The sequence below is a fragment of the Vigna unguiculata genome, chromosome 11 (genome assembly GCF_004118075.2).
Source record: "Vigna unguiculata cultivar IT97K-499-35 chromosome 11, ASM411807v1, whole genome shotgun sequence".
Classification (NCBI taxonomy): Eukaryota; Viridiplantae; Streptophyta; class Magnoliopsida; order Fabales; family Fabaceae; genus Vigna; species Vigna unguiculata.
Window position 1 is genome coordinate 2,143,696 of NC_040289.1, and position 18,332 is coordinate 2,162,027.

Sequence of the window (18,332 nt, forward strand, 5' to 3'; positions counted from 1 at the left end):
CAATGAGGGATATCTTTTATAGCCTAAAAACTAGTGGTTCAAGTTCAAGATAAATATTATTTATCACATCTCAATAATAATTAAAAACATTAGGAAAATATAATAAATAAAATTATTTAAAAAAATCAAATGTTAGCCATAAGAATATAGGAAAATTACCTATTGACAAACTTTTTTTTGACAAAGTTAACAAAGTATCTAAAAATGGAATTAACAAACTTAAATTTTTATTTTTTAATTAAAATAAAATAATAAAATAATACTATTTTACCAAAATAAGAAAGTTTGTCAAAAACTTTGTTAAAATACTTTGTCAACCAATAATAGCCCAAGAATATAAATTAGAAACTTATCAAACAATCTCCAGATTAATTACATTCTTCTTATTTCGCTCAATCTTTTAAAATTTTCGTTTACATAATCATAAATCTTCTGCACCAAATACATTATATATTATTATACAAATAATGTTAAATCAATATAAATAATATCTAGCCATGCATATGTTGGCACCAGCTTTTCATATTTTATTTTTCCACAATTCATACACTTTATAAAGAAAGATTTGGTGGTGCATTCATCATAAACCACTTTTTGTATTGGATTGTCAATCATACACGAGCAAATGTTCAAATGTTTTTCTCTTTGTTGTTATCTATTCTTCTTTATTTGTTTGTTCTTCCTCCTTTTTTGTCATCTTTTTAAAAAAAATATATTATCTAACTACAACTTACAAAATCAACATTATCTTTCTTAATTCAAAAAATATTACCTTTTGACTTCAAATCCCACATAAAAGAAGAAAAGAAATTGAACCCACAGATTTGAATTTTATTAACGTATCAACATTTATCAATTTTTATCATCGATAGACTTTACATAAAGTTTATCGACAAAATTTACAAACAAATTATCACAAAATTTAATTACCAATTAATATTACAAACGTATTTTATTGACAAAATTTATTGAAGAATTTATTACATATGAATGTTTTTGACAAATTCGTTACCTATTGTTTGAATTAAGATTACTGACGAAAATATTTACACTATTTTTGTCAAAAAAATTTATGTGTTACAAATAATTTCTTATTAACAATTACATGACCAGGCAGGGCAGCCCCCTTGGTTGTAAACTTAGCTAAGGCCTAGCGTATTAAGCACATAAGCTGGTTTTTTTTTTTTTTTATGATTTTGAGATTTTAAGTAAATTGAAACTAGGATGTTTTAGAACATTAAAAATCTATTGAATAAAAGTCTATATAACCTGTATTAATATATGTTTGTATTATTTAGTTAACTTCTTCATTAACCATGCTTTTATCCTGTGCTTTGATCATCAATTATTGCTCCAAAATTTAAAAATGGGTTTGAACTCAAATTGCAATTATAGTTCGCCACATTTCATCATAAAATAATAGTTAATTCGGAACCTCAAGCCATAAAAAATAGAAATAAACAGAACCATTCAAGTAAATTGAAATAATTTTCATTTGTTGTAAATTAAAATTCTCTACAAAACCAGCTTCCAATAATAAAATCCCATTAAGATGAAGATAAAAATTGCATTAGAACAGTCTTTTTATCACATAAAATCTTAACCCATTTTTGAAGTTTAAATAATAAAGTTGGTGGCATATGTCTGCCACTGATCTCATTTGCCTAAAAAATATTAATAATGCTGTGCACGTGAACTAAAATATTCAATATTAAACAGTATATGCAATAATAACTCATTACTTAAACGTTACTTGAATGAATGCAATTATAACTCAACATTTAAACGTTAATGGTAATCAAAGTGATACAAGTTTAAAAAACACCTAATTTCATCTTTAATATAATTTTGAAAAACTAGTTCTACTTTTTCAATTTCTATCCTTGATTCTATTTATCTATAACATCCATTTATGCTCTTTATATTTGATATGTCATTCGTTAAGCTTAGTAATAACATTCTACTCATCACACATGCATATAATTATATTTCAACATGCACACAAACACACAATTCACTCCTCTACAAAATATTTCTCTGAATATAGATACCTATATAACTCTAGAATCTAAAAGTTATTTCATATAGGTAGAAATCTAGCTACAACCTACACAACCAACAATTTCTTTATTCATTAAACAAATATTACATTTTGATTTCCAAACCCAAGGAAGAAATGAGATTGAACCGAAGAAATTAGAAAGTTTCCTCCATCTAAATTTCAATAGACTTGTATTGATCAGTTCTTAACCCTTTTAGAAAAATATTATTTCTAGAAATGAACAACTTTTCAACTCCACAAGAGTTTATACAAAAATAATAACTTGCAGATGAATGAAATTTCAAGAAAAAATAACTAATGTACACTTCTTTTTCTTTTGCTTCTTGTTTTATTTCTTATCTCCTTCTCTCCATCTTCCTTTTTCTTCTCCTTTTCCTCCTTCACTTTCTCCTCTTCATTCTTCCGTTTATTTTTTGTGAAATGGAAGATTTAGTAAGACATATTTGGACGAGAAATTTGATATCTATTTTACCCATAAATTAATATAAAAAGTCAATAATGACAAATTTTACCACAAAATGTTAGAGCCTCAAACAAATGGCTAGAAATTTGATGTTTATTTTGTAGAAAGAAATTATCAATAGTTTCTGACAAAAATTCAAATATTAATGAATTATATTGAGGGATAGATTACTAATAGAATTTATCGATAAAATTAACGAAAAATTTTACTTGTAGAATTTCTGATAGATTTTATAGCCATACACACTATTAATAGAATTTATCAACAACATTTACCAATTGATTTTACTAACAAATTTTACATCTAATTCACCAATAGAGATATAGTAAGAAATCCATTATCGATGGAGATTATCGACAAATTCCTTACATATTTTTGGAATTAAGATGATTCACATTTATCGACAAATTAATCACTGATGGAAGTTTTTGACAGGTTCATTATCTCATTTTGAGAATTCTAAAATTCTTACTATTTTTTGTTAGAAAAATTTTGTTTGACTGAAATTATTTTTTATCTTTTGTCAATAAATACTAAATTTTTTATAGGATAATAATACTTTAATTCATTTTTGTGACTTATTTTTAATTTACCATTCTCATTATTTTTAGATTATCACATCATATCATATCACTTAAAAAAAATTAAAATAGATAATTTAAGGATGATAAAAGTGATAAATTAAAAGTAAGTAAAAAAAATGGGTTAAAATATATCATTATCTTTTCTTATAATAGGCTTCGCTAACATTTGACATATTATGCACTTAAGCTTGTCCTTCTTCTTTTTTTTCTTATTTTGGAATTTTAAATGAATTTGGACTAAAATAGGATGCTTTAGAATATTAAAAGTATATATCTATTTAACCTGTATTTTAATATATGTTTGTATTTTTTTTATTAGCAACTATATATATATATATATATATATATATATATATATATATATATAAATATAAACCTATGTGTTATGATTTGTGTTACTCTTACTACACTATTCCCAACACAAGGAAAGGTTAGCGTGCATTATTTCACCATCAGCAAAAGCCTTTATCTTTCCAACATGACCACCTCAAATTCTTCCGTTTCTGACTTGTGCAGATTGATATATTCCAGCATGCTGTTATGATTGTTGATATGTGCGTAGTTAACCTCTTCTTCAACGGATACCGTTAATTCTATTTGTTTATCTTGTTAAGAATCAAAGCGTGAGTCTAAGTCTCACATTGACCAAAAATGAAAAAGTAGAGTATTATATAAAGATAAAAATCCATAAATCTATTGTCTTAAAGTGTTGGATTGAGAGTGATGTCAATATTTTATGTGGTTAGGCTCAAGTCTCATTGGTGTTTGTCTCAATGGTGTTTGTTCTCTCCAATAAAACCTCTTTTATAAAACCTAACAAGTGGTGATGAGTGCCATATGGTCCTAATAAAATATTGTATTACTTTACTTACAAACTTCTAACCTGCTTTTGCGGAGCTGATGTGGTTGATACCCTTTTTCTGATCGGCTACCAGATTTCCCGTTTGTTGATTAGTGTTTGTATTATTCAGTTAACTTCTTTATTATCTTATAAGCATATATTAGAAGCGAATCATTTACCTTTTATCCGCTGTCCTAATCATCAATTAATCATTGCTCCAAAGTTTAAAACATAGCTTTGAACTCAAATTGCACTTACAACCACATTTCAGCATAAAATAATAGTTTACTCGGAAACCAAGCCATGAGAAAGCGAAATAAACTGAAAAATTCAAGTAAATGGAAATAATTTTTCATTCGTTGTAAATTGAAATTCTCTTAAAAACCAACTTCCAATTAAAAAACCAAAAAACAAAAACAAAAGCAATACTGAAGATGAAGATAAAAACTGCATTTATCACACCTAATAAGGATACTCTTCTTAACCCATTTTACAACTTAATAATAAAGTTGGTGGATACACAACATATGTCTGCCATAAAAAAAAAAATATTAATAATACTGTAATTTGCACTAACATATTCAATTATTTTCCTCATCTTAAACCACATTGATTGATGCTATAAAAAACTACACCAAGGTGAGAAAAATGATCACACACACTACTGTGGTAAACTACTTCAATGGCTTCCACGGATAGAAAACATGCAAATGGAGAAGACAAACTAGTTTTCTCCCTTCGCAGAGAGAGGGGTTTGGCATCCTCTTATCTCTACCTATTTCAAGAATTCTGGTGCCCAGGTATTGCTATACAAGGTGTAAAAGGTTTTCAAAAATGCTTTGAAGCAAAAGATAGTGATGTTGTTGTTGCAAGCTTTCCAAAAACAGGTACTACTTGGTTGATAGCCCTTACTTTTGCCATTGTCAACCGCAAACACTTCTCTGCAGAGAACCATCCATTACTTACTTCCAATCCTCATACACTTGTGTCTTCCCTTGAGTTTAAGATCTTCTGTGATGAAATCCATGACCCACTTCTGCACCTATCCAACATGCTTGAGCCAAGACTTTTTAGTACTCACACTCCTTTCACTGCATTGCCTAAATCACTCATTCAGTCTAATGCTAAGATAATATACATTTGTAGGAACCCGTTTGACACTTTTGTTTCTGCATGGACTTACTTTAACAAAATTAGGTCAATGTCTTTCCCAGCATTAGAACTGGAGGAAGCTTTTGAAATGTATTGTGATGGAATTGTTTCCTTTGGTCCTTGGTGGAGTCATATGTTAGGGTATTGGAAGGAGAGCATGGCTAGACCAAACAAAGTACTGTTCTTAAAGTACGAGGATCTTAAAGAGAATGTCAATTTTTACGTGAAAAACATTGCAGAGTTTCTGGGATGTCCCTTTACTGCAGAGGAAGAAAGTGATGGAGAGATTGAAAGCATAATCGAGCTGTGTAGCTTTGAGAAAATGAAAGATTTGGAGGTAAACGTTTCAGGAAAGTTAGACAAATTCATTGACAATAAGTTCTTTTTTCGGAAGGGTGAAATAGGTGATTGGGTAAATTACTTTTCTCCTTCTATGATAAACAAATTGTCCAGAATTATTGAAGAAAAATTGAGTGGATCAGGTCTTTCGTTTAATATGTATTCTTAAAACTTTCAAGAGCCAAACACATATGTTGCTGTGTCTTCGCTACAAATGTTGTGGTCACTTTTTCTTTTGCTGAATAAAGAGGTGTCGGTCATAATGTAATAAAATGTGTCTACCTTGCTGTAACCATTCAATCTCAGTTGAATGGAAATGTATCTTAATGTTTCAAGACAAAGTTCTTCCTTTGGATCTTGACTGATTTAATTTTGTGTTTCAGGAAGTTTTTTATCTTTCGCTGACAAATTTAAAAATCAATTTTTTTTGTGATCAAAACTATCATAGATAATATGAAAAATTAATTTAGATGCTAATTTATTATAATGATCAATTTAGAAATTAATTTACTTTAATAATTTTATATGAGATTTATATTAAAGTAGTTTCACCTCATTTTGGAATTTGTGAAACCATGTTTAATTTAGAGTTGTGATGTTAGATTTTTTTTGTTATTTTAATTTTCATATTTTAGGACAACAGTTATTACTGTGTTTGAATGCCAATACTCGTTGTTTTGTTGTGTTAAAGCAACTTAAAAGAAGGGGAGTTTTTTTTTTTTCAACAATTTAGCTTAATAAAAACAAAAAGTAATAGTATAAAAATGCATTTTTGTATTTTTCTTTGGGAATGATTGATGTATTGTAGTTTAGCATTAGGTAAAATAATTTATAAATAAACTAAAAGTCCAAAATATTTTTTCTTTTAAAAATTGGAACATTGAAATCCGATAAATTACTTTGTAAGATGATACCAATATTTATATTGTAAACTTTCCTTATTTTATTTCAATTAGTTAATTAGGGAAAGGATGATTAAATTGTTAATCAAAGACAAGACTTAATGCAATGGTTTCAAGTTAGATTGCAATGCCGAGGAACATCAAGTTGACGAGTGAGTGTTGAAAATATTTAATATAATTTAATAAATAAATTATGCTAGGATCGTTAATATTTTTCTATCAGCAAAGAATAAAATAAATTAAATAGAATATTTGAGGGGTGCTCTAACCCTTATAAAAAAAACAAAATTTGGACAAATAGATGCAATAGCTTAGCATTGTGGCTCTATTAAAACAAAAGACCATCCAAAATTAAATGATCACAATTTGGAACAACTTTGTGATCCACAAAACAAAGGGGACAAAGAATATGCATACCTAATACACAGACCCCTACTAAATTTATGAACAGTATAATAATAGTATACATTAATCAAATCACATTCTTCCTAATGTCAATACTTCAAACGTTTGAACACGTCTTCCACCTCGTAGAAGGAGGATAAATGCATCCAAATGACCCTCCAAGAGAACAAGAAAGATTAAGTACGCTTAATACATTTCATTCTCATTGCATTTAATTGTTAAACTGGGCAATTTCACTTCTGTCCCAGAGGAGACTGATCAACATGTACTATTTTATTTATGATTTGTCTTGGTCCTTTAGTCAATAGTGACCTGTACAAGCTTGCCTGACACACTTAAACACGCAACAGTTAATCATATCACAAAGATTTTAAGCATACATAAGGAGAAAGAAATCAATCACTTTAAGAGAATATAACAGATGGACTTTTATGTTTCATCCAAACCCAAGCTGTTACCTGAGCAAGAGCAAATATCTCTACAGAATAAACTTTCCTTTGTTTAAAAATTACCCAAGTTCTATGTTTCCATATTTTCCCTACTATTGTTAACCACATTCCTTGCCAAATCTTATTTTGTCTTCTATTAAGGTTCACTAGATGGAAGTGTTGAAAATTATCGCTTGCTTTAACATGATACAGTGAGCTCATCCTCATCCATCTATCACACATATTCCACACCTTTTGGGATACACTACATGAGAATAATAGGTGTTCTACATTCTCTTCACTTGCTAAGCACATCTCACATAGGTTTTTGTAATTGAATTCCTCCTGCTAGTTTAACCTTTGTAGGTAACTTATCCAAGAATAACCTCCACCCTAATAGTTGTGCCTTCGGGACCACCCTAATACTCGACAATTTTTATGGATTATTAATTTTATTGGTAAATACTATTCATGAATTAATGGTTTTAACTTTATTATGAATTATTGTTTTACTTAGAATTATTACAATTTATTCATTAATCACTTTCTTGTATTATAAATATCACATATTTGTATGGGAAAAATATACAACAAACATCACAACTTATAAAAAAAATGTTATGCCTTTTGTTCTATATTATCTTTTAAAATATTTGTGATCATAAGGTTTAAAGATCATTTGTTACACTCAATCAATCTGATGGATTGTTATATTTTAAGAGAAAAATGCATAGGATTTTGTTTTACCACGTGGAGTGAGAGCTTTTTCTCTATAAAGACTCTTGCGCTCTAAACAAAATTTTTAACACTTTGTCATTCGATTATCAATTAAGTATTTGACAATATGCGAACTTTTATTTTCTCGATCTTTGCAACCTATCAAGAAATCCACTTTGTAAGCAAATTGATCTATAAACATTTCCTAATTGTAGCACACACGTTCTTGCATTGTGAAAAGCCAGCGAACAAGATGAAAATTGGCTATGATAAGGCAAGTTATATTCCTCCCAATACTATGCTCCTTGAATTTCCAAAAGAGTAGTTGATAATAGCTTGGAAAATGTAGGTTGTAGGTAGAGTACAATCTCCCTATCAAAAATATATATTATCAAGTGGTCTTGGATCACTACCTAATCATAATATTCTTTACCTCTAATATGTATTTATATTTTTAAAAGTAAAAAATAAAATAATGAATTATATTTAATAGTACTCATACAAGTGATGTTTGATAATGATCCAATAGTTGATTTGGAGTTTATATAATTAAATGTGAATAATTCATATTCAAATGTATTAAACTTCTCACGGTATGATTAGGTAAGCACATTGCTACATGTTTAAAACTTATTTTATATAAATGATTTGGGATTAGGTAGAAGATGCCTTTTAAACCTTCTAATAGTGATAAATGTAAACATAATAACAACCACAAAATATTCATGGAAATTTAAACACAATTAAATTGTTTCAATTTGAATTACACTACTACAAGAAAAACTTAAATAATAATCAATTTTAATAACAAAATATATGTTAATTACATACAAAACATCAATATCTTGAAAATATATTTGTAACTAAAAAGAATGAATAAAAATCAATTGAATTATATTCAAATGTATAATTGAGAAAAATATGAACTTGATGTTTAAGAAATAATCACTCCACAACATATTGTCCATAAAATAGCAAATTAGCGTAGTTGTGAATATTTTGAAACTCTTTAAATATATTGCTTGACTTCATCCCATTGTACTCCGCAACACATGTATAACCTATAAAACATTAACGAGACTTATAAAATTTAGTTTAATTCAATTCAAAATAAGAATTATTGTTCTATTGTTTTTTTATCAACAAGAATACATATATTAATAAGAGGTAATTGGGTTACCTCAATCCATAAATAATAATAATAAATAAAAATAAAATAAAATGCTATGATTTTTCTTCATTATTCTTCACATAGAGTAATATCTCACAATCATCACAAAAAAATAGAAATAAAGATTGCATGTAAAAAGCAGATTCTTCATTATTATGCTTTGAATACAAAACTTAAACGTCATCTCCAATAACATCATATATTGTTATAGTTAATTGCATTCCCGACCCTCGGATCTAACATACACAGTCTAGGAAAACCACCAAACACTAATCATCGTGTAACAAAATAGATTAATCAATTTAAAATAAATAAATATATAGTTAGTTATTGAGTATCATTCAGTTATAATAATTTCATAAAATAAAGAAGCCATTCAAACATAAATAAGCTTAAGAAAAATAAGGATTATCGTAAAACTAAAATACAATTTGCCATCAAGTTTTGATTTCTACTAATGAAGGTAGGCACAACATTGTCTTTTAGACCTTTTACACTCTTTATTTGAAGAAAAGAGATACAACAACATTTGGATAAACTTATCTAGTAGTGTTAAGAGAGAAAAAAAAAATAATAAGAAGAAACTTCTATAAACTAAAATTAACTTAAGCATAACTTTATAGTCATGAAAAATATTCATATAAATTGTTCTAGAAAAATGATTTTAAACTTTGCAAAAGTTAATTTTAGTTTATGATTTTTTTAAGCACTTTTAGATGCATTTATTTAAATAAACAACTATGTCAAAAACATCATTGACTAAATACTATTATTAAGATCATACACTCTAAATGATAAATCCGACCCACTTAATTTTTCCTCTATAATTTTAGATAATTTTTCAACCATCGAAGGAGAAAAATAATTTACCCAATCTCCCATTTCTGCCTTCCGAAAGAAATACTTATTCTCAACTATCCTTCCTTTGCCCATGGTTCCACATTTATTTACCTTCAATTCCTTCATATTCTCAAAACTACACAACTTAATTATATTTTCAATCACTCCATTACTTTCCTCTTCTTTAGTGAAAGGACACCCCAAGAATTCTGCAATTTTTTTCACATTAAACACAACATCTTCTTTAACATCCTCGTACTTCAAGAACAAAACCTTATCTGGTCTTGCAATGCTCTCTCTCCAATAACCTAGTATATGGTTCCACGATGGACCAAACCCTATTATCCCTTTGCAGTATCTTTCAAAAGCTTCCTCTAGAGGCAATGCAGGCAAAAACTCAGGCATAATTCTGTTCACAAAAACCCAGGTAGATATGAAGGTGTCAAATAGGTTCCTACAAATGTAAACGATCTTAGTATTTGTCTCTTTGATTGATTTGGCCAATGAAGAAAATGGAACATGAGTTCCAAAAATTCTTGGCTCTGGCATTTTGGGTAGCTCGTGAACTTGCCAATTAGTTTCATCATATATGACAAATTCAAATGGAGGCACAAGTTCATGGGGATTGAAAACAAGTAGTGGATGGTTCTCTAAGGAAGGAAAATTTTCACGTTTGACAATGGCAAAGGTAAGGGCTTTCAACCAAGTGGTGCCTGATTTTGGAACACTAGCAACAACAATATCATTGTCTTTTGCTTGGAAGTGATTTTGAAAAGTGCTTATGGCTTGGATTTCACTTGAGGAATACCAAAACCCTTGGAATAAATGGAGATAAGGTGTTATCCAACCCTTCTCTCTAGGAAGAGAAACAATTAACTCATTACAATCTTGGCTTGGTTTCTTTTCTTCACTAACTTGTTTCTCATCCATTGTTTTTTTTTTTTTTTTTGTGAAATCTAAGAGAATTGTTGGAGACATAGAAAATGGTAATGGTAGCTTGTTTTTACAGTAGTGACAAACGATTCAATATAAATTAGTTCAAGTTGGAAAGAATCTTATTAATGATTTAATATTCGTTTTCTATACGTTTGTCTTTAACCAAATGGTTAGTTATTTTAAAAGATATTTTTTTTTATTGAAATGGTAATTTAGTTTATTAATTTTTTACTATTTTTTTTTTTTGTTTTTAACCGTACCATTAGGGCAATGGACATCATAACAAATGTTTTATAAGCTTATGATATTTGCCAAATATTAGCACTGACGATGACAGATGAAAACAAGCAACGGCCTCAAAGATTGTTTGCATTTTTCTGATAGGCTTTTTAAGTTTGATTTAGTTAGAAGATATAAAATTAATTATTGACTTTTATAATAATTGTTTTAAAAATTATTTTTTAATAATTTATGATTAAGATAATATTTATATTGTCTTTTAATAAAATTAAAATCTTTTATAATATTTTGTTATATATGTTAGTGGCAGAACTTAGTGGTGACATAGGGGAGCCATGGCTCCCCAACACACTTTTTTTTTTCTAATTTTTTATATATTTTTAAAAAATATTTTATATATTATTATTTTATTTATATTAATTTAGTTTAAAAAACCTTTTTTAAATTTAAAATTAATGTTTTTTTATTATAATTTTTTTTACTTTTTTATTTGGTTTTTCTTTTTTTCTTGTTTCTATCTCTTTCTCTTCTATTATTCCCATTTCAATTTTCATCATCAATTTCTTACTATTTTTAAAATCAAATTGCACCAGGAAAAAATTGAGAAGTTAAGGAACATTTTGGATTGAATAATTTCTTCTTTTGAATAAATTCATTTTTTACTCTTTTTTTTTTCGAAGTAATATGTGCTTTTTTTACGCTCTATGCATGTATCTATCGGTTAGAGATCATAAAATCATGCTTTAATTGTTCATCAAACTCTTCTTTATGTAGATAGAGTTATTTTAGACATGTAAGTCGTGTAAGAGAAGAACAAGATTAAGAATCTTTAAGGTAAGGAAATATAATAATCTAGAAGTTATTATTTTTCTTAGAATATTGAGTCTTGGTTTTAAGATTTAGTTTAGGATATTCATAATTTAATATTTTTCTAAATAGGTGAGAGGTGACAAATTTATATTAGAAAAATTATGGCAAAGAGTAAAATAATTTTTTTTTAGTGGAAGGTTTGTGATGAAGATGAAAAAAGTACATCTATGTCATATAAACTTAAGAAACTTTATTGAAATCCAAAAATTAAAGAAAATGAAAAATAACTCTCTAAGGTTCCTAAAGTTATATATAATGAATTTTGAAATGCTTTAGAACGTAATCCCGGAAAGGTAACTTTTGCTATTTTTTTTAATATATTATTGTTGATGATAAACTTTATGCTACTTTTATATATATATTATTGTGATATGTTTTGGACTCTATCGTTATGAGTGCTTGTTTTGAATAGAGAAAATAATGTGGGAAAATGAAAACTTTTTTTAACTGGAAAAAATAATTTATATATAACAAATATAATTTGGCCCCCTAAAATTTTTGTTGAAGTTCCGCCACTAAAATATATATATATATATATATATATATATATATATATATATATATATATATATATATATATATATATATATATATATATATATATATATATAAAAGATATGGTATTTCAATACCAATACAAATTTATTTGTTAAGATCTAAAAAAATCTTTATTTATATTAAAAGACTATACAACCATAAGAGTGCATAACAAATATATGGTTTATCTACATAAACATCTCTATCATATATATCTATTATATAAGTCTCTTGAAATTATCTTATACAATATATAATTAAGTGAAAACTCATAATTTTTGTTGTAATTTTGTGTATATAAATTTTTTGGAATAAAATAATTAATTATGCCACAAGATATTTTGAAAATTTGACCTCCTCAAATCTTTTGGAAGTTTAGTCCGAATTATTGAATTTTCTTATTTGTTTAGCACAATTTCTCATTGAAGTTTTCTTTTATCTTAGGAGCAATAGGTCAGTTATGTTCTGGTTGGGTTTGCGGGTTGTTAATTTTTTGTTCAGTGTGAACATTTATCCTGTGTTCTGTTGGTGTATTTACTAATATATTATTTTGTTATCTTTTTCTTATAAGGGTTGGGACAATTTTATTGTCCCTTTTTTCGATTCATATTTTTTATTGTTGATAAAAAAAATTATGTCTAACGTTTGAAATTCATTTACTTTATTATATTATCCAATATTAGGGATGGCAACGGGGCGGGGCGGGGACGGGTTTCACTATCCCATATCCATTCCCGTAAAAAAAATTCATCCCCATACCCAAACCCAACGGGTATCAAAGTTTTATCCCATCCCCATCCCTACCGTATAACGGATATAATCTCGTACCCGTACCCGTACCCGTTTCCTTACTACTTCAATATAAATTGTAATTAATTTTTATAAAATAATAAAAAATTACGGTAAAGAAAACATAATATTATCAAATATTCAATATTAGGAGGATGGTTGTTTCTTCGATATCGAATACTTTGAAATAAATTATAATTGATTACATTTTATATTGGAATACCAAATAAAATTTCATGAGAACTAAAACATTTATTAAATTTGTAAACTGCAAACATTAATGAAACCTAGTTGATAAAATTTAAAAATATTTTTAAAAAAATTTAAAGGAAAACAAATATTGAAATTAAAATATATTTTAAATGTTTGTTTACTTCAATTTTTTAAATTCTAATGAATCTCTTTTTTTATACACTAATAAAAATGATAATACATCACTTAATCAAAATGACACAAATAATAAAGGCTTAAATATACATTTGGTCCCTATTTTTGTTGTTTTTATTCAATTTGATCCCTATTTTCGTTTTGTGTTCAATTAAGTCCTCATTTTCGTCAAATTGTGGTCAATTTGGTCCTTTTCACTAACAATGTTTAAATAGTTAACGTTTTTTAACAGTACATGCCACGTGTCAGCTCCTGGTTATATTTTTTATTTTTTTACTTTTTTTTTTAAATTTTTAAAATTTTTAAAATTTTTTTAATCTTTTTTATTTTAAAAAATTTGTCCACGTGTTAAGTCACAATTGTGCCACGTGTCAGTTTGTAGTAGTATTATATTTTTTATTCAATTTAGTCCCTATATTCGTTATTTTTGATCAATTTAGTCCCAATTTTTGTTAAAATAAATCAATTTTGTCCCTTTTAAATTGACACTAAATTTAATATCTTTTATACAAATTATATTAATATTTTTCAAAATTGACATTTGAATTTATTATTTTTTAAATTCAATTATAAATTTTTAAATTTAATTATAAATCAAATAAAATTCGTATATTTAATTGCTAAATAGAATATAATTATTTAAAATATTATAAGAATATAGTTATTAAATTTTTTTTCTAATATTTATATTCTAGAATACTTTTAAAATTGATATATAAAATGTTTTAAATATTAAAAATATTTTAGAAAAGCAAACTGATATTTGTAAAATTAACATTTAAATTTAAAATATTTTAGATTTTAATATCTAAAATGCAATAAAAATATTAAATATCTTAAATTTAAATGTGAATTTTACAAATGTTAATATATATTTTTAAAATTTTAATAATTATATTTTAATAATATTTAAATATTATATTTTATCTAATAATTGAATCTAAGAATTATATTCAATTTATAATTAAATATTATAATTTATAATTGAATTTAAAAAATAACTAATAGTAATGTCAATTTTAAAAATTAAATGGTTCTATTTTAATAAAATTTGGGACTAAATTAAACAAAAATAACAAATATAGGGACTAAATTGATAAAAAATAACGAATATTGAAACTAAATTGAACAAAAAGAAATAATACAACCATAAACTGACACGTGGCACTAGCATTGGCACGTGACACAATTATGATTACACGTAGACATATTTTTTGAAATTAAAAAAAAAAAAAAAAAAAACAGGAGCTGACACGTGGCATGTACTGTTCAAAAACATTAACTATTTAAACACCGTTAGTGAAATAGATCAAATTGACCACAATTTGACGAAAATGAAGACATAATTGAACACAAAACAAAAATAGGAACCAAATTGAACAAAAACAACAAAAATAGGGACCAAATGTATATTTAAGCCAATAATAAATAATAAACATAATAAAAAAAATTTAACATGATTATTATATCTTTTGAACTCCAATATATGTTGGATGGTGATAAAAAAATATTCATGGCAATTACATTAAATTTTGATATTGTAATAAATAAAAGTTATTTATATAATTATAGTGAAAAATTACAGTATGATTGATATAATGAGTTAAAAAATAAAAAATAATTAGATAAAATATACTAAAATAGTATTCTACATGATGAAAATAAACAATAAATAAAATATTACAAAATTAACAAATGTATGTTTTAGAAACAATTTGAAAAACTATTTAAAGAAATCACACAAAGGAAAACAAATATATAATTAAGGGTATGATAAGATGAAAAATACCTTAAACATCTAAGAACACTTTTCAAATATTAACATATATATTCAATGGTTGAGAAATAATTGTTTTATCGAAAAAAGAGAGTTCTTCAAATGAAACAAAAATTAATAAAATAAGTAAAGAATTTTTTTTATATTACCTAGTAAATGAAAGGTTTATGCTATTAAACACTTAAATTGAGAATATTAAACATACTCATATGAAAGGAAAATATACAATAAATAAATATATTAAAAAATAATATAAATATTCAAATATGAGACATAAAAAAAATTTAATTGACATACATCATTTTAACATAATTACATAAATATATATATTGGGTTACTTAATTAATTGTGAATATTTTAATAATTTAAATGATGACGGAGATATGGCGGGGACGGGTATTATGGCGGGGATATGTACATACCCATAACCATCCCCATACCCAATTGAAAAAGTCGAGAATTTTCCATACCCATACCCAGTCAATGCGGAGATTTTCCGTCAAAACGGGGACGGGTTCGGGCAATACCCACGGGGACGAGTTTATTTGTCATCTCTATCCAATATATTTGTTTCTTTTGCTCACTATGAATCATTCATAAGATGAAAAAATGACATACACCCCACATTCATTCAAGAACCCATTCTCAAAATGATTTCAACATTCTTTTATCCTCTAAGGTTACAACAATCATGGTTTTTCTCCTTTAACGCTTGTAACCAGCTTATTAAAATAATAAAAAGACATAGTATCAAAGGGATGGACAAGTGAATTACTATTAAGGTAGCTTAATATGACTAGTGGTCTAAAATAAAACAAGAAATGTCTCAATTTTCTCGACTCATGCATTTAAACAAAGTTGCAAAATCAAGATAAGTTTTATGACATAAGTGAGCATTAGTGACGTCACACTAAAAAATCCTACCCAATTTTAGAGTTAAAAATATCCATCAATTAAATTAGATATTATTTTATAAAATAAAAATTGTTTATATGTAAGATAGTCTTTATTATAAATAAAAAAATTACAATTAATGTGTGAATTATAATTTAAATTGGTGTCTAATTAACATTACAATTAAAGGAATATAGTACAATAATATTCAAATTAAATTTAGAACTCTATACAATAATTTTTATATTCAAAGAGCTAATCTTACAAGACTATTGATGTAAACCAAACAAAGACTACAAATAATAGTGAATGAAATCTTAGAATATGAATATCAAAGTGTACAAATAATAGCACCTCTAGCCAATACCAACATACAAAAATCACATAAACTATATCATGCTAAGCAAAAAATAATAAATCACCCAAAATTTAAAACTTTTAGATTGCAAAGAGATATGTAATTGGACTCAAACATCAGAATAAGAAAACGTTATTGATGAATACTTATTATTGATGATGTGATCAAAGCTCATACTTCACTTGAACCAAGATAAAAACTACCTCAATATCTATTATTGTGACCAAATATCCTAAATAATCATCCACATGCAACTCAACAGGTTACTACATTTGGTATCCACATACAAACCCTCCTTTTTCAAAAGGTTGAACCCTACTTGTGAGAATTAATGCTTGTCAGAATGAATGATAAATATGCAAACCTACTTTTCAGAATGAATGATAAATATGCAAACCTACTTTTCAGAATGTCACACTCACTCATTCAAAAATGAATGTCACGGTAAATGCTAAAGACAAACAAAAGAAAGAAGAAGAAAAATAATAAGAAAGAGGAACACACGTGAAAACAAAGAAAAAAAAGTATTTCACTCTTAACAGCTAGACCAGGCTATAAAAGATATACCTTATTGAGGTGAATTACCATCAACCTTTTCTGTCTTAAGTTAACATTCACACTCTATAGCTAGAGCTTCTAATGGCTTCAACAGAAGGACCGTACGAGGAAGAGAAGCTGCTTCTGTCGACCCTTCCCAAAGACACGGGTTGGCAATCACAGCATCTCTATCTTTTTCAAGGTTTTTGGTGTCCATCCTTTCATCTTCAAGGTGTGAACAGTTTTCAGAAGCACTTTGAGGCAAAAGATAACGATGTTATTGTTGCTGCCTTTCCAAAATCAGGCACTACATGGTTGAAAGCCCTAACTTTTTCTATTCTCAACAGACAACGTTTCTCACCTTCTCATAATCATCCATTACTCACTTCCATTTCTCATGAGCTTGTTCCTTTCCTTGAATTTATCTTCCATCCTCATAATCTCCAATATAAACGTCCTTACCCTCTCAAAGATATGACTGAGCCAAGACTTTTTGCTACTCACATTCCATTCCCTTCCCTCTCCAACTCAATCAAGGACTCCAACTGCAAGATAGTCTATATCTGCAGAAACCCATTTGACACTTTTGTTTCTGCATGGGTCTTCTTCAATAAAATTAAGCCACACTCTCTGCATGACCTAACAATAGAGGAATCTTTAGAAAAGTACTGCAAGGGAATATGTGGGTATGGTCCACATTGGGATCATATGTTAGGTTACTGGAAACAGAGCATGGCTACACCAAACAAGGTTCTGTTCTTGAAGTATGAGGAACTCAAAGAAGATGTCAATTTTTACGTTAAAAGAGTTGCAGAATTCTTGGACTGTCCTTTCACAGAAGAAGAGGAAAGTAACGGAGTCATCGAAAGCATAATCAAGTTATGCAGTTTCGACAAAATGAAGAATCTAGAAGTCAATAAATCTGGAACAATTGACAGAAACATTGAGAAAAAGTACTTTTTTCGGAAAGGTGAAATAGGAGATTGGGTAAACTACTTTTCCCCAGCTATGATAGACAAGTTATCCAAAACAATCGAAGAAAAATTACGTGGATCTGGTCTTTCCTTTAAAACATGTTCTTAAATTTGTAATCACGTCTCCTA

The 18,332-nt window shown here is 27.1% G+C and overlaps 3 protein-coding genes across 3 annotated transcripts; 2 read left to right on the forward strand and 1 right to left on the reverse strand.

Moving 5' to 3' along the window:
• The first annotated feature begins 4,610 nt into the window (after positions 1-4,610).
• LOC114170217 (cytosolic sulfotransferase 15-like) lies at positions 4,611-5,720 on the forward strand. Its single transcript, XM_028055704.1, has one exon. The coding sequence runs from the start codon at positions 4,633-4,635 to the stop codon at positions 5,608-5,610; it is 978 nt and encodes a 325-aa protein (XP_027911505.1). The 5' UTR covers positions 4,611-4,632; the 3' UTR covers positions 5,611-5,720.
• Positions 5,721-9,823: 4,103 nt separating this feature from the next.
• LOC114169408 (cytosolic sulfotransferase 15-like) lies at positions 9,824-10,834 on the reverse strand. The gene has a single exon (XM_028054550.1). It carries the CDS (start codon positions 10,832-10,834, stop codon positions 9,824-9,826), a length of 1,011 nt encoding a protein of 336 aa, XP_027910351.1.
• A 6,447-nt stretch (positions 10,835-17,281) lies between these two features.
• On the forward strand, positions 17,282-18,332 carry LOC114170600 (cytosolic sulfotransferase 15-like). The gene has a single exon (XM_028056113.1). The coding sequence runs from the start codon at positions 17,332-17,334 to the stop codon at positions 18,310-18,312; it is 981 nt and encodes a 326-aa protein (XP_027911914.1). The 5' UTR covers positions 17,282-17,331; the 3' UTR covers positions 18,313-18,332.